This window comes from Pongo pygmaeus, chromosome 12 (assembly GCF_028885625.2).
Source record: "Pongo pygmaeus isolate AG05252 chromosome 12, NHGRI_mPonPyg2-v2.0_pri, whole genome shotgun sequence".
In the NCBI taxonomy this organism is placed as follows: Eukaryota; Metazoa; Chordata; class Mammalia; order Primates; family Hominidae; genus Pongo; species Pongo pygmaeus.
The window spans coordinates 130316462-130339231 of NC_072385.2; the positions used below are offsets into that span (position 1 = coordinate 130316462).

General features: G+C 44.7%; 1 protein-coding gene across 9 annotated transcripts in view; it reads right to left on the bottom strand.

Annotated features, from left to right (window-relative positions):
• DCDC2C (doublecortin domain containing 2C) overlaps nucleotides 1–22770 on the bottom strand; it is a 141704-nt gene that overhangs the window by 67952 nt on the left and 50982 nt on the right. For 7 of the 9 annotated variants that reach the window (XR_008500584.1, XR_008500585.1, XM_054475243.1 and 4 more), the window contains 4 exons: nucleotides 22584–22721; nucleotides 20863–20905; nucleotides 6904–7030; nucleotides 5346–5446 (listed from right to left, as the gene is read on the bottom strand). Coding sequence is in view for 6 of the 9 variants with exons in the window: in XM_054475243.1 (XP_054331218.1) it covers nucleotides 5346–5446; nucleotides 6904–7030; nucleotides 20863–20905; nucleotides 22584–22721 (409 nt within the window). In the remaining 3 variants the exon portion in view is untranslated. Of the gene's footprint in view, nucleotides 1–5345; nucleotides 5447–6903; nucleotides 7031–13111; nucleotides 13218–20862; nucleotides 20906–22583; nucleotides 22722–22770 lie in introns of all 9 variants that reach the window. The other 2 variants (XR_008500583.1, XM_054475240.1) reach the window with 1 other exon arrangement.

The following is a 22770-nucleotide window of genomic DNA, read 5'->3' on the forward strand; positions in this document are numbered from 1 at the left end:
TTTCCAGACACGAGAAGTAAAGGCTGATTCCTCTAAACCACCCAAGGTCAATCGCCTCTCCCTGGCTAGGGACAAGACAGGCATAGACACGCGGCAGCTTTCAGAGGGGTCCCTGGGAAAGCCTTTCCTCACCGTTTAAACGGTGCAGTCTCTCTACTCTCCCCAGCATTCCATGTCTTAGTGTGCCAGCCACAGCAGACTGCCACCTTGAGATCATGAGGAGACAAGCCCAAGGCCAAAGGTGAAGGCTTGGAGGGAGGCAGTGGAAGAATGGGGTGCCCAGCCACTCCCCGAGGCTCGAGGGGGCCAACCCCAGAGCCTCTCCCACACAGAAGGCTCAAGTCCTTCTGTTACGTGACCTGATAAACGTTCCTGATTGTTTAAACCACTTCTCTTGAAGTTTCCTGTTCCTTACAGCCAAAACATCCTTACAGATATAGTAGCTAATTATACTTTTAATTTATTCATCAAAGCCAACACCCCAAGGATCTGGGTGGCCTCCGTCTGAGTTACTCTACACAGATAAAAGTGCCAAAGCCTAAAGCTTCATTAGGTTTTTTCCAATTAAACAATTCACAGATTACCCAAGTTTAGATTGACCTTCTCCTAATTAGTCCCAATTATTTTGGTTTCTCTTTGGTTGGTGACTTATTCTTATCTCTTTCTCTGGAGGGAAATGCATTACACCCCTGGGAGGCACAATGCAGGGGGCACTGCCCTAGTTGCTATTTGAGAATCCAAGGAAAGATACTCTCCTTTTGCACTGACTCTTTGAGACTGTCTAAAAATAACCAGATTTTAGAAGAGAAGAAATGGACCCAATCCTTTGTGATTTCAGTCAAACCATGCTTCTCGCGCATCAGCTGAAGACCTGGGGTTTGCACAGCCTACTTACCACCTGGGGAAGGATGAAGCAGCCTGCTCTACTAAAATGGAATTGGCCATGTTCAGAGTAAATTCTAGACTATTCCCCCAAGAAAGGAATCACAGGTGAGTGTCCTGGACCTGGCAGGGTTTCCAATTGTACACATTTGTCCACCTTCTTAAAGTAGTTACCAAACTAAATATAATCTTATCACTGGAAGAAGACCTTGCTTTTGTAAAAACGTAGTACTTAAATCAGAATTTCAACATTAATGTTTTAACATCTGGGTGCCTTTTTTGCACAGATTGTAAGAAAATTGTTCCTTAACATTGGGGTAAAATGATTCGAGACTTTAGTGTAAAAATTCACTGCTCTCTGAGAATGAAAGATTATCAGGCAGCAGGCACACAGGCCACGCACCCCCGCCCATCTACAAATTCCCTCTGCAGATGGAGATGGTGGGGGAGGGGTGGATGCCAAAGGGATACATTATCTGCTATTATAACCAAAGATTAAAAAACTTTGAAAATAAATTATAATTTCTTAAAAATAAAAACTCAAGAAAGGAGGGAATGCAGCCTAGGAGGGAAAAAAAACAGAGAGTCGTTAAAGACTGGCGATAATTCACGCCACAATCACCAGTGAATCGCCTTCTCTCTGACAGCCGGCCACGCCCCACAGCTTCCACCCCGAAACCCTGTCCCTCTTGCTCCCATTGCAATTCCCACAAGCTAAGCCTTCCGTCCTATTCACAACCACTTAGTTCAGGACAAATGAGTTTCAGTGACTCTGAAGCTTCCCACTTTTATGACCCAGGTAACTGACATCACTGGATTAACTCAAGTTACCGCTTCCCTAATGCAGAACCCCAATCTTGATTCTCTCATGAGCCACAGATGAGCACCCACAGAACTCTGTGAGGGTCTCCTTGTCAAGTTTGTGCTACAAGAATGAGCTTTCAAAACAGCCAGGAGCCTTGAGACACCAGTGTGAACCTCCTAACACCTGCCCATAAGCCAGGGGCTCTGCAGAAATCCCTGTGTCCGTTGATAGAGACCCAAGTGACAGAAGCTGGAGGACAGAAAAGTGACTTGTATGATTAAAAGTATGTGTTGTTTTGTGAGTAAATTAATAAGAAAACAATTAAAGGCTGAACAAAAAAAATGAGAACATTCTAGAAATCCAAGTACAGGTCAAAATGCACAATGAACACTCATCTTGCATTGTTAGGAAGACCAACACCCAGTGACCCCAACGACCTGGCTTACCAGCTGAGCCTCTGACCCTCCCTGCTCACATTCAGTGAGGCCGTGCTCCATTCTGTCCTCCCCTGCACAGCTACAAGATGTTCCAGAACTGACTAACAAGTACTGGGAGAAGCTCCTAGATACTGGAATAAAGGAAAGGTGACAGCAAAGGGGGCTGCGGAGTCAAAGTCTTATTTATCATCACAAATTGTAAAGGTCATATGAGGCCCCTCCACAGGGGCCAAGGACGGGCCACATCCTTCATTTCTCCTAACCTGACAATGGGAGTTTAGTAACAGATATTGAAGGTGTCACAGGAAAATCGAAGCATCCTCCCACATTGGACATCCTCCATGGATGCTCAGATGCTGTGCTGTTAGTGTCACTGACCATGAAGCGATGGCCTGGGATTTGGAGGACTCTGCATTCATGAGGTTCCCTTCTTCAACCTAGAAGGCTTGACTCCAAATTCATACATTTACTAGTCGGGATGTTATATTTTGTAATATTTTATCTTTATGGTGCCACTACACTGGAGAAAGCCTAATACTGCAGACACAACGAGAAACAGCATGTGAGACGCTCAGGCTAACCCACAAAGTTAAAATCAATTACTCAAAAACAGGAGACAGTATTCCAGATTACTAAAGAAGTCAGCACCATCAAGGCATAATACTAGGGCCAAACCGTCCTTCACTAATGGCCTGGAAAGTTCTCATGACATGGATATATGCACCTTCCCTGTGTCCATGGGGATGCCAGTCACCCTGACTCAGAGCCAAGAGCCTGCCCAGCAGGCAGCACAGGCGCAGAGTGGGACAGGACAGCCAGCCACCCTCGTGCAAGTTCTCCAGGCTCAGCCCACTCAGACGCAACCACCCACCCAGTCCATGACTGTCCCAGGAACAGAGGGTCTGCACAAACCACATCCTATGTTCCTGCTCCACAGGAAAGAAGGAGGTCCTTGGACAACCGCACACAGGCAAGGCCTCAACTGTGTGTCATGAAGAGTCCTAGCAAGAAAAGGTTCGTGGGCAAATAATTAGAATTAACCAAAAACTTATACATAATTTTAACTCTAGGACTTCTCTGAAACAATACACTCATGTGCACCATGATTCCCCCAAGGAGATATGAGAGCGGCGCTTCCCACGTGTGCATTTTCAAAGATGCAGAACGCAGTTTGGGCAACACCGCTCTGTCTACACGGCCTGAGCTTCATGCCTTGCCTCTGTTGATCAAGCGCATGGGATTTTCTTGTATCCACTTCTGGCAGATTTCATAAGCTTTTGTGACACACCTGCTGCATGTCAGGACCCGGCGAGTGGGAGACAAGGCGAGGCAACGTCCTCCCCGGGTGTGCGCGTCAGGACCCGGCCAGTGGGAGACAAGGTGAGGCAACGTCCTCCCCGGGTGTGCTGTGCAGGAAGGTTCCTCCCGGCACTCAGCTGTCCCCAGCACCCCAGCTGACAGCCGCTCTTTCTGCTCTTGCCACGCACGGAGGATGCAGAGGGAGGACGGCTGACCTAGCTCACCCTCAGGGGTTCTTCCTGTCCACAGACAATGGCTGAGAGTCTGTTTCTGTGTCGCTCAAAGCCACAGGACTTGTGTTAATATTGTCGCTTGACAGCGAGAAAGTTCCATTCACTGAGACTTCGCCCTACCTGGTGTGGAAAACTGCTGCACAGAAAACGCTTTCTGGAAGCCCCTCCTCTTCCACGGCTGGTGGGTGGAGCATCCCAGGGACCTGCCAGCCCTCTTCCCTCCTCTCACCTCACATTAGTGTGGGGTAATCGAATTCACTCCACTGCCTCAAAGACGATGGAAATCAGAATCACCGGCAACCAAAACTTATGAATATGCTTATTATACGCAAAGTTATGACAACAGTGTTTGTCATACGAGGATTCTGCCTGTGTTGAAAAGTTGTGTTGGACACGCTCAGTCTACAACCCAGAAAGCCACAGTAACATCCTAGTGACAACGGTACATTTGGCATACAAGTAACAGCCTAAAATGTCCTAGTTTCCTTATCACTAGAAAACTCTTAAATGGGCAATACGAAATATTTTAACTGTTAGTTTGGATTTTCAGGGAAAATGAAATCTTTTAGCCACTTTTCACATGTCAAGGAAAAGAGAAAATAATATTACTAGAAATTTAGAAAATATGACAGGACTCATAGGAAAGGTGTTCAAAATGCCAAAAAAGGAAGTGGAAAGCTAGAATATTGAGATGCAGTCTGTAACATTTTTCAAATGTGTCACAGAAAATAAGAAGTACAGCAGAAGTTAAAAAACAAAGTGCCAAAGTTAAGAGTGATCCATTCGGAGAAGGGAGTGGAAAAGTTCGCTGGATACCAGGATTTAGTGGTTTATAGTTACGGGAGCAGGGGTGGAACCTCATCTATTTTAGAGGAATAAAAATGGAACTCTAATGCTAATATTGACCTTTTAGAGAATATACATTCTTTGCTCAAAAACTAAGAATTGGAAATGTACTTGTTTTGCCTTCAGGTGGGTAGTGAAGACAAAACATGCATTTTAGGAGATCATTGAGCACAATCTGCCATTTGCCCGAGTGCTGGAGACTCACTCAGGTGCGCAGCTGGGCTGGAACCCTGGCCTGACCCCACCCCTTCTCAGAACCCTGTTCCCCACTCCTCCCTGAGGCCAGGAGGAGGGAGCAGTGCCCCAGCGTCCACCATGCACCAGTGCTGGCCGCACACTCAGGCCACCCACAGACCTGCACAGAGGCAGCATCCCCATCTATGGATAAGGAAATAGAGGCTCAAGGTTTCATAATCATGCCATCTGATCACACTGTTTACTCCATTATTCAGTCATCATTTCATAAAAAAACTACTAAGGCCTCCTCCATGCCGGGAACTCTGCGAGGTACAAGGCCCAACAGTGAGCGAGGCAGCCAGCCCCTTTCCTTATGGAGTTAGTAGCTTAGTGAGGGGATGGACACAATCGTCAAATAATGATGAAGCCAAATTTGCAGTCACACACAGTGAAGTATTAAAAGGCGTCTCTCCAGCAGAAGCTGTGGGGGAGGTGGGAAGACCGGAAAATGCTTGACACAGGATCTGAGATGAGCAGTCTCTAACGAGGAGGAACACAGAACATTCTAGAGTCCAGAGAGAATTTGCAGGAAGAGGGTGAAGGATGACGCCAGGAGCTGATGGAATGGAGTGAAGACGGCATGGACATCGGACCCCGGATACCCACCTGGTCCACAGGCACCTCCAGCTGCACATTGTGCTCCTCTTTGACGTCCAGCGCCCCTTGGGTTTCCTCGCTAGGAGTCGGTGCTTTATACACGTCACTTTCTGGGGGAAAATCACATGGACAAACTTTTGAAACCCATGGAGAAGCTGGAGTCCACTGCATATTTCCTGACCCAAACCCAAGTTACAAAGTAGGGCATCCTGGAGCTTCGGGCAGGCCACCTGGTCTGCGGTCCCAGACCCTGTTTGCCTCACCCCGTTTCCCTCTCGCCCTTCCTGTTTGCATCCGCCAAGGTGCTCAGCATGGTGGCCTCGATTTTAGCCCCGTCTGCTTTTGTCTCTGTCTCCATGAAGGTCCTGGACCCTGAAAGTCATGCAATTGCTGTGCGCACCACGGTAGTCAGTCCCCGAGATGAAGCACAGGGAAGGCCTGTGTCCACCAAGCCTGGGTCCAGTTAATTCCGTTAGAAATAAATACATGCAAAGTAACCCCACTGGACAGTAAAGTAATAGAATAAATTTTAAGAAAATGCAGCTTCAGCCAGGTGCAGTGGCTCACGCCTGTAACCCCAACACTTTGGGAGGCCAAGGCAGGTGGATCACTTGAGGTCAAGAGTTCAAGACCAGCCTGGGCAGCATGGCGAAACCCTGTCTCTACTAAAAATACAAAAATTAGCCGGGTGTGGTGGCGGGTGCCTGTAGGCCCAGCTACTTGGGAGGCTGAGGCACAAAAATCACTTGAACTCGGGAGGCAGAGGTCACAGTGAGCTGAGATCACACCACTGCACTCCAGCCTGGGTGACAGAGAGAGACATCATCTCAAAAGAAAAGAAAAGAAGAAGCCAAGAGGGGAGGAAGGGTGTTTAGGAAAAATGACTTCCAAAAATGTTCAGCTGCTGCAGAGAAGCACAGGAAAGCCTCTCCCGCCACCTTGCTTTCTCCTCCATAGCCAGCCACACGACTCACAGTCTCTCACTAAGTATCCATACATGAGATGGGACATGAATGTGCCTCATTCAGAGCTGGGCACCCAGTGAGAGCTCAATGAGAGTTAGTAATAGTAGCAGAGTTGTAAAAATAGATGTAAAAGCACTTTCCAAATTATCTCATTTTAAAACCAGCTCTGAAGATCTTTTAAATGTCTCTTATACTCAAAAAGACATCTTTTAAATGTCTCTTATACTCAAAAAATACACCTAAACAATCTAGGTGGCTTTTATGTTCATGTTTCTCCCAAAAGATAGATTTATTTGTTGTTTTCTATGTCATCAGTCTTTAGGAAAGAAGATACTCAGTCCTGGTGTAAGCTGATTTTAAACACTGTATTTATCTTGGAGGCCCCCTAATTAGTGAATCCCATTGCCTTCAGCAGTGAAATGTTGTTTTTCTGCTCTGCCAACTACTGACCTACCTACAAGCTGAACCTTTTATTAATAAAGCAGATAGTTACAAGTCAAACAATATTTCTGGAGTATAAAATTTTTCTGAAAAAAAAAATCCCACGTTCTTAGCCTGGTAAAGTTTCAAACTGCCTACGATAGAATGAAATTGCACGTCACCTGCGCCCCTTTGGACTAAAGGTTCTGTCAATGTTTTCTTCTTTTCTTCTTTGGCATAATAAACAGAATCCTGTGTTTTAGGGGGTATGCCATCATATTTCCAAGGTTCTTTTCCTTTGGAATCCACCTACAGGACAAATGAAGAAGAGAAAGTCCATTAGGAACAGTGGGGTACAAGGAGTCCGATTGGGTTCTCTGAGTGTGGTGAGGAAGACACAAGTTCCTCAGAGGAACAGGAGGAGGAAACTCAGGCACCTCCAAGAAGCCCCACTTCAAATGCAGTCTCTTCTACTCTATTACTTGCATTCTCCTCTGAAAAACAGCAAAAATAATTCTCTCCCTCCCTCCCAGTGCCTTGGCAGGCAGAGAAGGTTAGTTCACTTCCTAACTGCAGGTGGCCTTCCTAAAACCTGACAAAATAAGGGCTTGCTTTAGAGGAACAAGCAAGTCAAAGGAGGCGCCTCTGGTTTTTTGGAGACACTCTTTAAAGCTTAATAAAAACTGCTGTTCAACAAGCATCACAAAGCCATTCCTGCTGGAACCTCTGAGCAGGATGAGAGTATCTGTGATGAAAATTAGTCATGTGGCAGTTTACTTTGGGATTGCAATAAGGGAGAACTCACATGATTTTTAATCTGTAAACAATAACAACAAAGCACAACTAGAACACAAAGTAAGATGACATGCAGATACCTGCTCCTCAGATTAGGACGTGGTCACATCGTGATGAATATGTCTTAAGGTGAAAGTATCTAAAGTCGAAAATGCATTTAACACACCCAGCCTACTGAACATCATGGCGCAGCCCTACCTTAAACGTGCTCGGAACACTTACGTTGGCCTGGAGGCAGGAAAAGTCATCTGGCACCGCCATCCACTGCAGAGGGCACGTGGCTGACAGGGAGCTGCGGCCGTCACTGCCCAGCATTCCGACAGTATCCTACAGCTTTCTACTGAACACATGAAGCTTTTGCACCATCATACAGTCAAAAATCCTAAGTCGAACTAAGTCAGGACTGCCTGTAATTCCCTTAGCACCATCACAATTCTATCCCATAAACTATCTTTATAATACAAAATGTCTTTTTTAGGTTTTCTTTTTTTGATCTTTTCTCAAGTATTTGGAAGTGAATGCAGGCTGAAGTATATAAATAGGTATTTCTCCTGAGCTCTCTATGTCACTTAAGAAATGTCAAACTAAAAACACCTGCCTTGTACCATTAATATATTGTATATGATGCAAACTACCAGGTTTTTGATCTTTGTGGAAATTAAGGTATGAAAATAGCCCTCCAACCTTATACATGCGACCACACAAAATGTTTCTACCTATTTTAAGGAGTTTTCCTACGAGCTGAAATCATGTTATTAAGAAGAAGAAATGAGATCTTAGCAGAACTGGTCACGGAAACAGAAAATGGTATATGGTGCTTGTATTTTGGCTGGGGGTTGGGATTCTGAAAGTCTAGTTGATTCTTTTTAGCATCACTGAACTCTGGTTGTTGAGACACATTTTCCATAACTTTGGCCTCTAAGATAAAGACACTGTGTGTGTGTGTGTGTGTGTGTTTGTGTGTGTGGTGTGTCCTATTATCTCTGGAATAGTACTCAAAGGACAATGACAAGCATGCACGACCCACCCTCGTAACGAGGGCGCAGAAGCAGTTGTGACACAGAATACACAGCAAATGAGAACCGCCCACGGTGTGACCCAGCCCCCACCACCCTGGGCACTGCAATGAGATACAAACGCGGAGCCTCCACCCTGATGTGGAAAGTCGCCCAAAACGAAAGTAACTTTGGATGCAGCAGGATGGCTGGGCAAACAGGGGGCACCATGTCATTACACCAATTTACTTCTCATCTCATACCTTACCCAAGCACATGCAGGAAATGTGAGTTTTTGCAAATACCTTATTTCTGTGAAATCAGGAGCAGCACAGGTGCACCCTCTTGTCAAGTCTCGGCTCAAATCGTCCCTCTGCCCTGTCATTCCCAAGAGGGGTGCCCTGTCCCATCCCTTGCCCTTCACACTTTACCCACAGCAGCATATGTAATCCATAGACAATTTATTGATGATGTTTGTTGTGTTTTTCTTTCATCAGCAGAAGGTTAGAAGCCACCCAAGGGCGAGGATGTTGGTTTGTTTCTCCATTAATGAATTCCCAGAGCCTAGAACCATGCCTGGCACATAGCAGATGCTCAGTAAATATTTGTTAACTGAACAGGTGAATAATGCCAGCACACCTGATCACTTCCCACCATCCAAACCCTTAAGGAGGTAGCCACAGCCTTGGGAAGACATCCAAACTCCTTAACCTAGCACAGTGGTATTCATGCTCCAAGATCCACCTGTCTTCCTAGTCCAAGCCATCCTTCCCTGCACCATACCTGTGCTGCTACAGCTTCCTTCCACGTGGAAGTCCCTTCCTCACCTTCTTCTTATGATGGCTGATCCTCCAAACCCCAGCTCAAGCCTCACCTCAACGGTCTCTTTGATGTGTTCCTATGACACCCTGACATAACTAACCACCGTGCTAAACAAAGAGTCAGCTCTCAATATGTGTGTGTGTTCAATTCAGCAAGCATCATAGTTGCTCAGTAAATCTCTGCTGATTTAACGAACTGAGCAGGAGGATGGAAAGACAGTAGGGAAAAAAGAGTTGAAAATCTGACATTTCTTCAGACAAGAAAATGCAGGGCATTGATAGACACAGATTCTGCAGGCCAATATCTATATCAAGTACATATTTTATCTGAACTATTTGGGAGGTTTCTTACATCATGCACCTTTGCCTCTTAGTACTTTAGAACTTAATACTGAAGACGTGGGATCTATTTAATACTTCAGAGTGTGTTTCCTCACAATAGAAACATCATCTCTTACATAATCAGAGACAATTGCCAAATTCAGGATATTCATCTGATATAGTATTTTCATCTATTCTACCATCCATATTCCGATTTTATAATTGTCCCAAAAATGTGCTTTCTAGCATTTTCCACTCAAGAAAAGATCTGTTCAGGATTCACATCACATTTAGATGTCAGACCTCCTGAGTCTCCTCTCACCTGGAACAGCTCCTCAGACTGTCTTTCATGACCTTGGCATCTTTGAAGAATGTAGGCCTGTCTTGCATTGCTTTATAGAAAGATCTAGAGTTGGCTATGTATTAGTCCATTTTCATATTGCTATAAAGAAATACCTGAGACTGGGTAGTTTATGAAGAAAAAGAGGTTCAATGGACTCACAGTTCCACATGGCTGGGGAGGCCTCACAATCATGGCACACCTTCTCCACAAAGCAGTGCCCCTGTCCTTTCCAGCTAATGCCATCTGCAGGACATACAAATATGCTCTTCCCTCCCAAACTTCCCTGCCCTAAACTTTGGCCCAGGCCTGAGTCTGTCTTAGTCAACCTTCAGAATAGAGCTTGTTGATGAACCTCATTTAAGTGGAAGATCTTGACTTCTTAAACAGCGCAAATTACAATATGAGTTGGAAAACTGACTAAAAGAAAGCAACAAAATTTTAATTCCATGGAAAAGGGAAAACGTAATCTAACCCCAAACACTACAGGAGGACCTTACAAATTGAATCACACCCAATCCTAGTATTGCACTTACTTTTCTTAATTTTGCTCAGTTTAAACTGTCTTTTAAACATGGAGTCTCAAAGCAGTTCACAATACTTGGGTCAGAGGAGAGCAGAGACTACATCTTTCTAGTTGCATATAATAGAGGTAAGTGATGAGAACTGATGAAGTCGATGCCTCCTCTGGTTACATTACAATTCTAATTTAGTCTGCTCATACTAACTACCATGCTAAAAGACTAAACGTCTGCAAAGGTTGCAATAAAGCAGGATTCAAATTTTATTCCAGTTTTCTATATCTGAGCAGCAGCATCCTCAACAGTCACTGAGCAGCTCTGGTGGGTGAATTCATTCATTCCCTTAATAATCGCCTACTGAATGTCTACAAGGTATCCAGCTAGAAAACACATGACTAAAGAGCACGGTTCTATCCCAGAGAGCGCAGCAGAGAGAAATACACAGGTAGCACCAAGTGCAAGTGCCTCACTTGGTTTTGTGTCCAGCCCAAAAGAGCAGAGTCCATTCTAAAGGGTGGGCTGTGAAGGATGCTGGAATGAGCCCAAAAATGGCTTTACAGAGAAAATGGTGCTTACAGTCAGACAACGGGAACAGTCAACAGTAGGATATATATTCCAGGGAGAGAAGAAAGCAGGTAAGAGTAAAGGGCTGTGAGACTAGAGACCCTGTGCAGCGTGGTGGGACTAGGGCCACCTTGGCAGGTGCTCTTGCATTGGTGACACAGAGCTGGACAAGGATACAAAAGCCTGGGTATGAGCCAGGGTCAAGGGCAAGGAGCCTTCAGTTACAGCAGACTGTAAACTAGTTCAACCATTGTGGAAGTCAGTGTGGCGATTCCTCAGGGATCTAGAACTAGACATACCATTTGATCCAGCCATCCCATTACTGGGTATATACCCAAAGGATTATAAATCATGCTGCTATAAAGACACATGCACACGTATGTTTATTGCGGCACTATTCACAATAGCAAAGACTTGGAACCAACCCAAATGTCCAACAATGATAGACTAGATTAAGAAAATGTGGCACATATACACCATGGAATACTATGCAGCCACAAAAAATGATGAGTTCATGTCCTTTGTAGGGACATGGATGAAGCTGGAAACCATCATTCTCAACAAACTATTGCAAGAACAAAAAACCAAACACTGCATGTTCTCACTCATAGGTAGGACTTGAACAATGAGAACACATGGACACAGGAAGGGGAACATCACACACCGGGGACTGTTGTGGGGTTGGGGGACGAGGGAGGGATAGCTTTAGGAGATATACCTAATGCTAAATGACGAGTTAATGAGTGCAGCACACCAACATGGCACATGTATACATATGTAACAAACCTGCACATTGTGCACATGTACCCTAAAACTTAAAGTATAATATTAAAATATATATGTATATATCATTGAAAAGGATGTTGGAAATTATTCAATAAAAAAAAAAAAGAAAAAGAAAAATCCGTGACCATTCTAGGAGCCTGGTTGGCAGTGGGAGCTCCTGAGGTGGGTGACATCCTGAGCTGCGCTCACCAGTGCTGGGTCGCAGCCCGCCACGTCAGCTGTGTGGTCTCTGGTCTCTCTGAGGTGCAATAGAATGGAGATGGTGCCTGCCTCCTGGGGCTGTGCTGGGGACCACAACACTTCAGACAGGGAGGAATCTCAGAGCCAGGCTGGCAGTCGGCCAGTGCTCATCCAAATGCCAGAACGAACCTCTGTGAGTGAGTGGAACGGGTGAGACTTGACTCCGGACACACTGGCAGCCGTTGGGCATCAATGGTGGTCCAGGGGAGGGGTGTGGAGGGGCACTCTCAGGAGAATCAGTGGGCAGTGAACAGACGTAACCCAAGCACTCAAGGTCCATGTCCCCTCAGGATAAAGTCCAAACTCTTGCCACCCTCCCTCAACACTCAGCCCTTCATCCAGGCCCAGCCTGCCTCCCCATCCCCTTCCCAGGCAGCCTCACACACGCTTGCTGTGCCCCAGCTTGTCAGTTCCCCTAAAGCCCTACTCTCTCCAAAACAGCTGCCTCCTCTCAGCCACCTGGAGAACTCTCCTACACATCCTCCAAGACCCAACTCAAAGGTCGTCTTGTTCCCACACTGATATAGTTTGGATGTTTGTCCCCCGCCCAAATCTCATGTTGAATTGTGATCCCCATCCTTGGAGGTGGGGTCTGGTGGGAGGGGTTTGGGTCATGGGGGTGGACCTCTGATAGCTTAATGTGTCCTCACAGCAGTGAGTTCTCACGAGATCAGGTTAAGTGTGTGGTACCTACCCTGCTCCCCCCGACTCTGTCTCTTGCTCCTGTGTTTGCCATGTGAGACGCCTACTTCCCTTCACCTTCTGCCATGATTGGAAGCTCCCTGAGGCCTCCCCAGAAGCTAAGCAGATGTTATTCCCATGCTTCCTGCAGAACCGTGAGCCAATTAAATCTCTTTTCTTTATAAATTCCCCAGTCTCCTATATTTCTTTATAGCAGGGTAAGAATGAATGAATAAACACAACTTCCTTCCCCCAATACCCCCTCTGCACACTACAGCACGTTATGAATAGTTCCACGGCCACATGCCTTGTGGTTTTCCACTTACACAGCCATTTCTCCTTCCAGCCTGCAAGTTTCCAAGGACAGGAGCAGGACAAAGTGCATGGCACTCCAGATGGCTTTTGTCAGAACAACATGGATCTACAGCAGCACTTGGTAAAAAAAAAAAAAAAAAAAAGGATCAAAAGGATCAAGCAAGAAAACATGGATCAAGCAGGAATCCATGGCTTTCACAAGGAAGCATGCATGAACCTCACATCTTACACCCACATTTCTCTCCGTCTCAAGTCTCAAGCCCTCCAAAATCAATGTGAGCTCTATTTACAAAAGGGACAGGTACCGCTTCTCAATTTCATTCATCTTTCTCCCCACTGAAAATGTTTTCAGAAAATGAACCTGAGGCATGTTGGTTTTATTTCTCTGTAGTGCTTTAAAGACTATTATTTTTCTCCAGAGCCTATTTCAATTAATCCAGCTATATTTTAATGCTATTATAAGAGATTGTCTAGCTCAGGCACACAAAAGGTAACCTCCCAGGGTAACTTGGGATGAGTCAGTTTGTCTAATTGAAGGACAGTAACAAACTATTTCAGAGTCAGTCCGTCTTCAGGTAAGGAATGACAAATGCTGACAGCAAAAAGTTCCCATGCAAATGTCCCAGCCCCATCCCACGTGGGTCAAGGTCTTCTACCAATGAACCAGGCCTGCTTTGAACGTTTATTAAAGTGGAAGATTTGCTAACATTGAACCTGGCTGTTGCATCCTCAGGCTGCTAAAAGATGACAATTGCGGCCTTGATTGTTGTGAGATATTGCTCCAGCCTTGACATGATTAGCCAGCAAATGTCAATTCCAAAGCACTCATTTCACAGTGAACTTTACTGTTCAGAACAGGTTATTAAAGTGTGGGTCTCAGTCTGGTACTGCACATGCCTCTGCAACTGTTTTCATGCACACACGCACGCACCTCCTTAATTTATATGCCTTACCTCCTTTTCATTACCGTTCGCTACCAACACTTGTGCTCTATGCCCAGCAGAATTTAATATTAATGTTCTGATTGCATATGTGATATAAATATAATACTTATTAACTATTTACTGATTTTTCACAGAAGCCTGCACCATAAAACATTCATTTTAATATCTGAATGCAATTTTAAACATTTATTAAATTAGCATTTCTTCTTTGGAAGGCAATAGCTATTAAAATCACAGTAAATGCAGTTCCTGTAAAACTGAATGCTATATAATGAGAGCAGCTTCATTCAATTACTTTCATTGGACTAAAAGTTCCAGTTAATTGTGCCAGACAGGATACTGGCAGACTCATAATGACATATTTTCCAATGCTCAATATTTGAATCAAGCAATAAGTGAAGTGAACCCATAGAATAATGCAGGCTATTTTCAAAGTATATTTCAGATGTGCTAATAAGTAAAACTGCATTCATGATTTTTTTTTTTTTTTGCCATTTCCTTGGGAAATGGGCTTTTTTTTTTATTTTACTTTAAGTTCTGGGATACATGTGCAGAACGTGCAGGTTTGTTACATGGGTATACATGTGCCATGGTGGTTTGATGCACCCATCAACCCATCATCTAGATTTTAAGCCCTGCATGCATTAGGTATTTGTCCTAATGCTCTCCCTCCCCTTTCCCCCAACCCCCTAACAGGCCCCAGTGTGTGATGTGCCCCTCCCTGTGTCCATGTGTTCTCATTGTTCAACTCCTACGTATGAGTGACAACATGTGGTGTTTGGTTTTCTGTTCCTGTGTTACTTTGCTGAGAATGATGGTTTCCAGCTTCATCCACTTCCCTGCAAAGAACATGAACTATTTCTTTTTTATGGCTGCATAGTATTCCATGGTGTGTATGTGCCACATTTTCTTTATCCAGTCTGTCATTGATGGGCATTTGGGTTGGTTCCAAGTCTTTGCTATTGTAAATAGTGCTGCAATAAACATATGGGTGCATGTGTCTTTATAGCAGAATGATTTATAATCCTTTGGGTATATACCCAGTAATGGGATTGCTGGGTCAAATGGTAGGGAAATGGGCATTTTTAACAGTGCAAATGCAAGTTCTTTTGCTAAATTAAGAAAAAAATATTTTCTTCTATTCAAAATGGAAACTGAGAACTAAGAGGCAAAGAGCTGTGCTCTCACATCTTTCAAACATTCTGGACAGTGCACCTCCAACAGATTAAATTAGAACTTCATGGCCTTGGAAGGAAGTCTGATGACAGGGATCCAGGAAGAGTAAAATAAGAGGGAAGAGAGGAGGGAGTCAGCTTTCCCTGAGACCCACAGACGGGAGGTCCAGTCAAGCCACTTGAATGTTAGGTACAGCTGGGATTCCAAGTGCAGAGGTCAGAGGCCAGATGCCTGCTCTTAAAACACTACAGCTTTGCCTTGATGGCAGCAGTTAGTTTACTAAGGAAAAACGTCATCACACGTAGACGAGATGTCACCCACTTCACAGACAACAGTTAGATGCGAAGGAGGCCCATCCTTCTATTCCACAGAGAATCCACAATGATAATCCCAGACAAACACGGAAGCAGATGTATCCTCTGCAGGACACGCAAGGAATTTGGCTTGACATCGAAAATACTTTTATGCATGGATACCATCTCTCGTGCCTCCCTTCACTCTCATGTAATAACTGTGCTCGTCTAAAGCAAAGCAACTTCTCACACAAATGTGCAACCCAAAGTCCTGCTTCCTCCTCCTGCAGACCTGATCCCAGCTCCTGAATGCACCACCCTCCCGCCATCCCTGGATTCCTGAGGTCGGTCTTGACTTCTCCCACGTCCTCCACAGTCATCTCGAGGCGCCACATTACTCTCTGTTATTCTCCATCTCACTTCTTTGAATCAAGATTCCATGAATCATACTGCAAACACGTAGCTATTTTATGTGCCACTAAGAAAGAAAGGAAGTGCTATTTAAAGCATGTCAGCGTGCTTTAATTTCCTAGAAGTTCTATTTTCTGCTTACTGAAGAAGCCCTTCTAGAACCATTTAGACACCCATTTTTATGACATAGCATGCTTGTACGTAAAGAAAAATGAGAAAATAACAGAAACAAATCACCTGAATACCCTCCAAGATTTTACATCCAGAGTCTGACTCTTCTGAGCCACTTTTTGACTCCGAGTCAAAGGCATCAGTGCTTCTGCATGCAGCGTGGGAAGGATGCCCCGCCCTCATCTCTGAATTGCCCCCAAGCCATTGGTACCTGAACTGCACATTTTGGTGCTGGTGCTTCTGCCCTGCAGAGTCGAAGGCAATCCTTTTGCACCACTTTCAGGAACAAAACGCACGCGAGTGTGGTTGGTTGCTTGCTGGCCACACAGCCCTCCCCTCTCAGGCTGCACACAGGTTTGCAAAGTGAATTGGCTCTTCTGTGCTCCTCTGTTGAGGGAGAGCCTATTTCTCCACCTCCTGAAATCTAGGCTAGTTTGTGACATCCTGCTGGAAGATGAGAGGCCACGTGGAAGAGAATCAAAATGCTCAACAACCAGCACTAGCTGCCAGATGTGTTGGTGAAGCCAGCTTGGACATCCCAATCCAGCGAACCTTCCGCTAAACACAGCCTCATAAGCAACCAAGGCGAAACCAGCCCAAGACCTCTGCAGCCAACCCACCGGACTTAGAGAAATCATAAACCCTTGTTGCCTGAAGCACCTGGGTTTGGGGGTGGCTTGTTATACCATGTAGATCACTGACACGGGCAGCTGCAACTTTGTGTGTCGACCTCCCTGTCTCAGGTCCTACACAAGAGCTGGCTGTCACTCTGCAAGAATAGATGGAATTGAAGAAGAATATACTCAATTGATGGCAAATCTGCATCGTGATGTTCTACTTTTAGGCCTTTCCGTGTATATAATAACTTTTTGTTTCAATTCTCATAGAAAAATCATTTTGAGGATATTTTACACAGCAGTCAAACTCAACATGTACAGAATCAACCCCACACACAATTCAACTGAAGACACAGTCAAATGAGCAGCTACAGCCAAGTTTATCCATGAGCAACCAGCACCTGCAACATGGCTGCCCACAGGAGTCCTGAGACGCTGTCGACGTCAGATGCACCTGTTCCAGGGATGTCGGGATGTAGGAACATGCCCTCCATAGAATCAACGATACACAGCATCTCTCAAGTCCCACTGCTCTGCTCCACCTGTCACCTCACTGGGAATGTCACAGTTTCTCAGGACCAGCCCCTCCCTGTCTATTTTGTTCCCTTTTCAGTCCATACAATTTATTCCATCAGTAGTAACGAGTATCAAGTAGATATAGTCCATTGTACTCCCTTGCTTAAATGTGGATCCCTGCAAATAAAAACAATCTTCCTGGGGAGCCCAGCTCCCCTGACCCCTATGTGCCCACTGTCACAGTGCTTTCCCCCCATAGGTATCAGGTGTTTCTTCCTGACTCCATTGAGCAGTGTTGATGGGGAGACATAGGCAGATGTGGAAGTTAAACAGCTTATAGGAGAGGCATCAATGATCTGTTGGAACTGTGGAGATGGGGAGGTTGGTGCTGGTGGAATCTGGGGTGATTTAATTACTGGGATTTAATTTATTGAGCAGGAGGGCTGGGTGAGGTCTGCTAGGGTTACTCCCATGCTTATCGACACTCTGCCTTCTCCAGTCGTGGAAGCTTACACTCCACTCATCTTTGTGTCTCTCATGCTAGCAGAGTGTGCTTAGCATGCTGCCAACACCTCACCACAGCCTCGTGGACGACCAGATGAATCAACAAGTGCCCCGTTCAGGCCTGATATCCTGTGGGTCACAAGTTCTAGGTCATGTTTATGATATGTTCATTGAAGGGTCAAGAAAGACTTTCTGCTTTGTATTCTAGGTACTTTTTTTTAAGCTTGCAAATTTAAAAGAAAATCCAGCATCCAATTTTAAAGAAAGCTGATACTTTGATTGGCTGATGTTATTAGAATGTGCACACCACCAAGGGTCCCAACAGCCCCCCATATTCCACAAGGCAATATCTTAATGAAAGAACACTCCTGTATTTTTTTTTCTAATTTTGTACCTTCTTTTCCAAAAAGATATTGTGGCAATTCACATAGCAAATAAATAAAAGGTTTAACAAGTTAGAAATGGAAAACCTGGGGCAAGCAAGTAAAGAAACAAACACATTTATCATAAATGGCTAAGTTGCTGCAAATAATAATAAATTCCAGTCTCAGAGAAGTCCTGTGTGTGGAATTCTTTTCATTCTTAGAAACACACCCACTCTTCAAAATGAGCCCCAAAAAATTAATACCTGAGTTTTAAGATAACACATTTTTACAGATGTAGACCTTTATATAAGGGACAATGAATAGAGGAAGGCATATCATTTTTGCAATCTCAATGATCATCCTTCATTCATCCATTCAACAAACACCTAATATTAAAATGTTCCTTAGAGAAAGAAAATCTAAAATAAATAAGGCGATCATTCAACTCAAGAAGCTACAAAAAATAATGAGTCAATTCAGAAGAAAAGCCTTGGCAACAAAAGCCAGAGAAGGACAACATGAGAAAGAAGTCAGACAGGCTAAGCTCACTCATGAACAGACATGCAGAAATCTCCAATAAAACTTGGCAAAAAGTATTCAGAAAAACATTTTTTAAAACATCAGGCTTAATCAGTGAATGAACTTGGATAAGGACCGTGGCCGTGAACTTGGCATGAAGACTCGGGTCAGCAGTGTCGTTATTTCCAGCAACAGCACACTGCATTAGTGCAAGTGCAGAGGAAGTGCAGGCTGGGCTCACCCAGGGCTGAACACTTGCCAGGAGCACACAGTGGCTCACGGGTGAGAAAGTCAAAGCTATTTGCAGGAGAGTGATTAAAATGGCAATCATGAAATCTGAGCTGCAACAGCAGAAAAGCAAAGCCCAGGGCTACCCGTTAGTTACTGGGAAAGAAAAGACCAGGACAATGCAGACCCTCAAAGCCAGCATGTCACAGCAGGGAGGGGACTTGAGCCAGTGAGCCAGGCAGACAGGCACTGGAAAGAGTACGCGTTCAATAGCTTTGTCGAATAAAATATTAATGTCAACAGAACCACTAAAAGGCAGTTTTCGTAGGATGATCAGGGAAAAAGGAGGATCACGTAAACAGTTACGAGGACTGGTAAGCCCCTCTAGGACCCAGCTTCTGCAAATCTTCCTAGTCCTGGATCCTGATACCTCCTTGTCATTCTTCCTCGTGCTTTATGCTGCAACTTCAAACTGTGTGATCAGCGCACACACACACACATATGCATCCATACACATAGGTACACAGGCATCCACACATATATGCATCCATACACACACATGTGCACCCATACACACAAATGTTTCCATATGAATACCCATGTATGCATCCATAAAAACATATGCCTCTATACACAGGCATATGCATCCACACACACATATGCATGTGAATACATACACACACGTATTCATAGCACACGTGCACACATATGCATCCATATGCACATGCATCCATACATACACATATGTACTCATGCACACATGCACACATATGTATCCATATACACACCTCCAAACATACATATGTATTTATACACCAACACATATGCATCCATACACACATCCATACAACATATGCAGGCAACATATCCATACAACATATATGCATCCATACACACATCCACACACATGCATCCATATGTACACACATATGTAGTCATAGGCACACAAATATGCATCCATACACACACACATGCATCCATACATACACATGTGTACTCATGCACACATGCACACATATGCATCCATACACACACCTCCAAACATGCATATGTATTTATATACCAACACATATGCATCCATACACACATGCATACACAGATATACATCCATATGTACACACACACATAGTCATATGCACACACATATACATCCCTATACATTCATACATAGGCACATGCATGTGGATTCATACACACGTACTCCTGTGCACACATGCACACATATGCCTCCATACACACATGTGCATTCATACATACACGTGTATGCCTCCATACACACTTATGTATTTAAATACATACATATGTGCATCCATACATACACATGCACCCATACACACATGCATATACACATATGCATCTATACCTGCATGTGCACCTATACACACATGTATTCATATGCACACACATGCTTCCACACATACACATGCATCCATGTACACATACATATGCATCCACTCACACATATGTATTCATATGCACCCACGCACACATATGCATCCATACACACACATGCATCCATACATACACACACGTCTCCACACACATGTATTTATACACACACATGCACCCGTACATACACACACATATGTATTCACACACACGCACATGCACATGCAGTGAGCTGCTTCTCCCACTGCTGCCTTACTGTCACATCTGCCTGGAATGTCCTCCCACCCACCACCAGAGCCCACTGCCACTCATGCCAAGTTTGAATCAGTTACTCTCCTCCCTGTCCCGTAAAAGTTCAAATATATTTATGTCTTCACACCTACTGGGTTGCATTATAAATACCTATGTGTGCCTCCCAGCTCTGGACTCTGTGTTCCAAACATAAACTCCTCTCCTATTCACATCATTCTCAGAAGTGCACCTGATTTTTCTTTATAAGCCTGGCACTGATGCTGGCCCAGGAAGCTCTGTTTACAGCTTGGGCCCTCACCCTGCGCTGTGCCCTTGTTAATGCCAGAAGACGCCAGAATCAGAAACAAGTTACTTACTTGTTTTAAAAAGTTACTTACTTTTTTCTTTCTCTGTGAGTTTTTTTCAACATTTGCATACCTTCTGCAAGACAAAAGATGTTCAACTTGAAATGTAAAGCCCGGCCCTAAGTTATCTCTATAAAATGCAGACTGCAGCCTTGTCTTTAGGAGGGAAGTGACCACGAGGAGGAGCAAGCTGTCCACAGAGGACACGGCTCATGGCAACAATGATTTCCCAGCCTCGGGAGCAGAAAACGCCACAGGAATCTGTTCAATTTCCTTCCTGGAGATCAGATGGCCCAACCTCCTCCTACCACAGCAAAGAGCCCCTGTCCACCTGCTGCCCTTGCAAGTGCAGGCATCCCATTTCTAATTCCTCTTTAGTGAGGCTTTCTCCAATAGCTGCTACTCAAATTTGGAAATGCTTCTATCCCAGGATTCTCTGCAAATTCAGAGCACCTCCTTGTTCTATTCTGTTTAAGCTGCATGAACTTCAGTCTCTGAGTGATTGCATGTGGCCTCCTGTTGACCCTAAGCTCAACAACTTCGGCAAGGGGAAAAGATATTTAAGCCAGTCAGACCCGGTCAGGGCTTCCCAATGAACAGATAATGGCAAAAAGCAAAACACACTGAGAGGTGGGAAACACGTAGGGGGCAGATAGAAAGAACGACTCAACTCCACAGCCCCGCGGTGTTCCTCCTCACTGTGCTATTAGGACTATTAGCACGAATTAGGTTAATAAAATCAAGAAATATCCACGTGTGCCAGGCACACAGGTGGGACTCTAACCTAACCATCTGCCTGGATATCAAACTGCTGTGGGGTCGTCCTTGGCAGACAGGACAAAGGGAGCCTCTCTCTGCCTTGAGGTACAAACCCTAGCAGCAGGTGAACCAGAATAGGAGGAGGCCATCCCAGACGCTGTGCCCTCAGTGGAGGTTCAAGCTCTCCAAATGCAGAAGGCACTCGTACCACAAAACCTAAAGGATAGAGGAAGGCTGGCCGCCTGCATGGTGTTCAAACCATCTGTCCTGCTCCACAATGAGATGAAAAATGGCAGCTCTTTTTCTTTGCTCGAGATAATGATCATTGAAAACTTGACAAAGAACTAGCTCCAGGAAGGTTCCTAGTAAGCCCTCAAGTCATGTCCTACACGAAATGCATTTCAAACACACCCGTCAGGGCTAAACAATTGAGGATGAAGAATCCCACAGATGGGTCGGAACCACCCATCTCAGCACGCTTCACCTCCCTCCTGCTCACTGCTTCATGTCCATAAACACACACACAGTGGGGCACCCGCATAGCCATGCCCAGAATTACTACAAAAATCATGGCTTTTTTCACCAGGAGAGACCCACATCCAGCACAAATTCTGTATTTTAGATATGGGGAAGCATGCCAAATTAAGAAAACAAAGCATCATGCTGGGTGCATCACGGGCAGGCAGAACTGTGCCTAGAATCAGCTCTGAAGCTGTTGCACATTTCAACTCCTGATCTCTAAGACTCCTGGTATCCCAGAGAAAAGCAGTGGACTCTGTGTAAATCTTGCTGTCCTTGTGAATACATCATACAAGAGCAGTTCCCCCCACGCCTCATTTTTAAAATCTGAAATTGTATCATATATTAAATAAGAATATTACATTTCACTACTGAAAAATAACCAATAGCTGAACTGGACCTATTTGGGAGAGATACTGGGGAAAAGGCTAACTTTTTTCCAAAACTCAGGAAAGAAAGGTACGAAGCATGCTCACTGTTGGACCTCACTGGGCACCCTTGGAGACTTCCAGTAAGGAAAATATTTGAAGGTCTCCAGTCCCGCAGCAACATAAAAGTGATTGTCTTGCAAATCCTTTGAGTCGCCCAAAAGATGCCCATTCATTGTAAATAATCTGTAAAAACAGAAAGAAGAAATGAGATAGAGACTTGAGGACCAGTAGC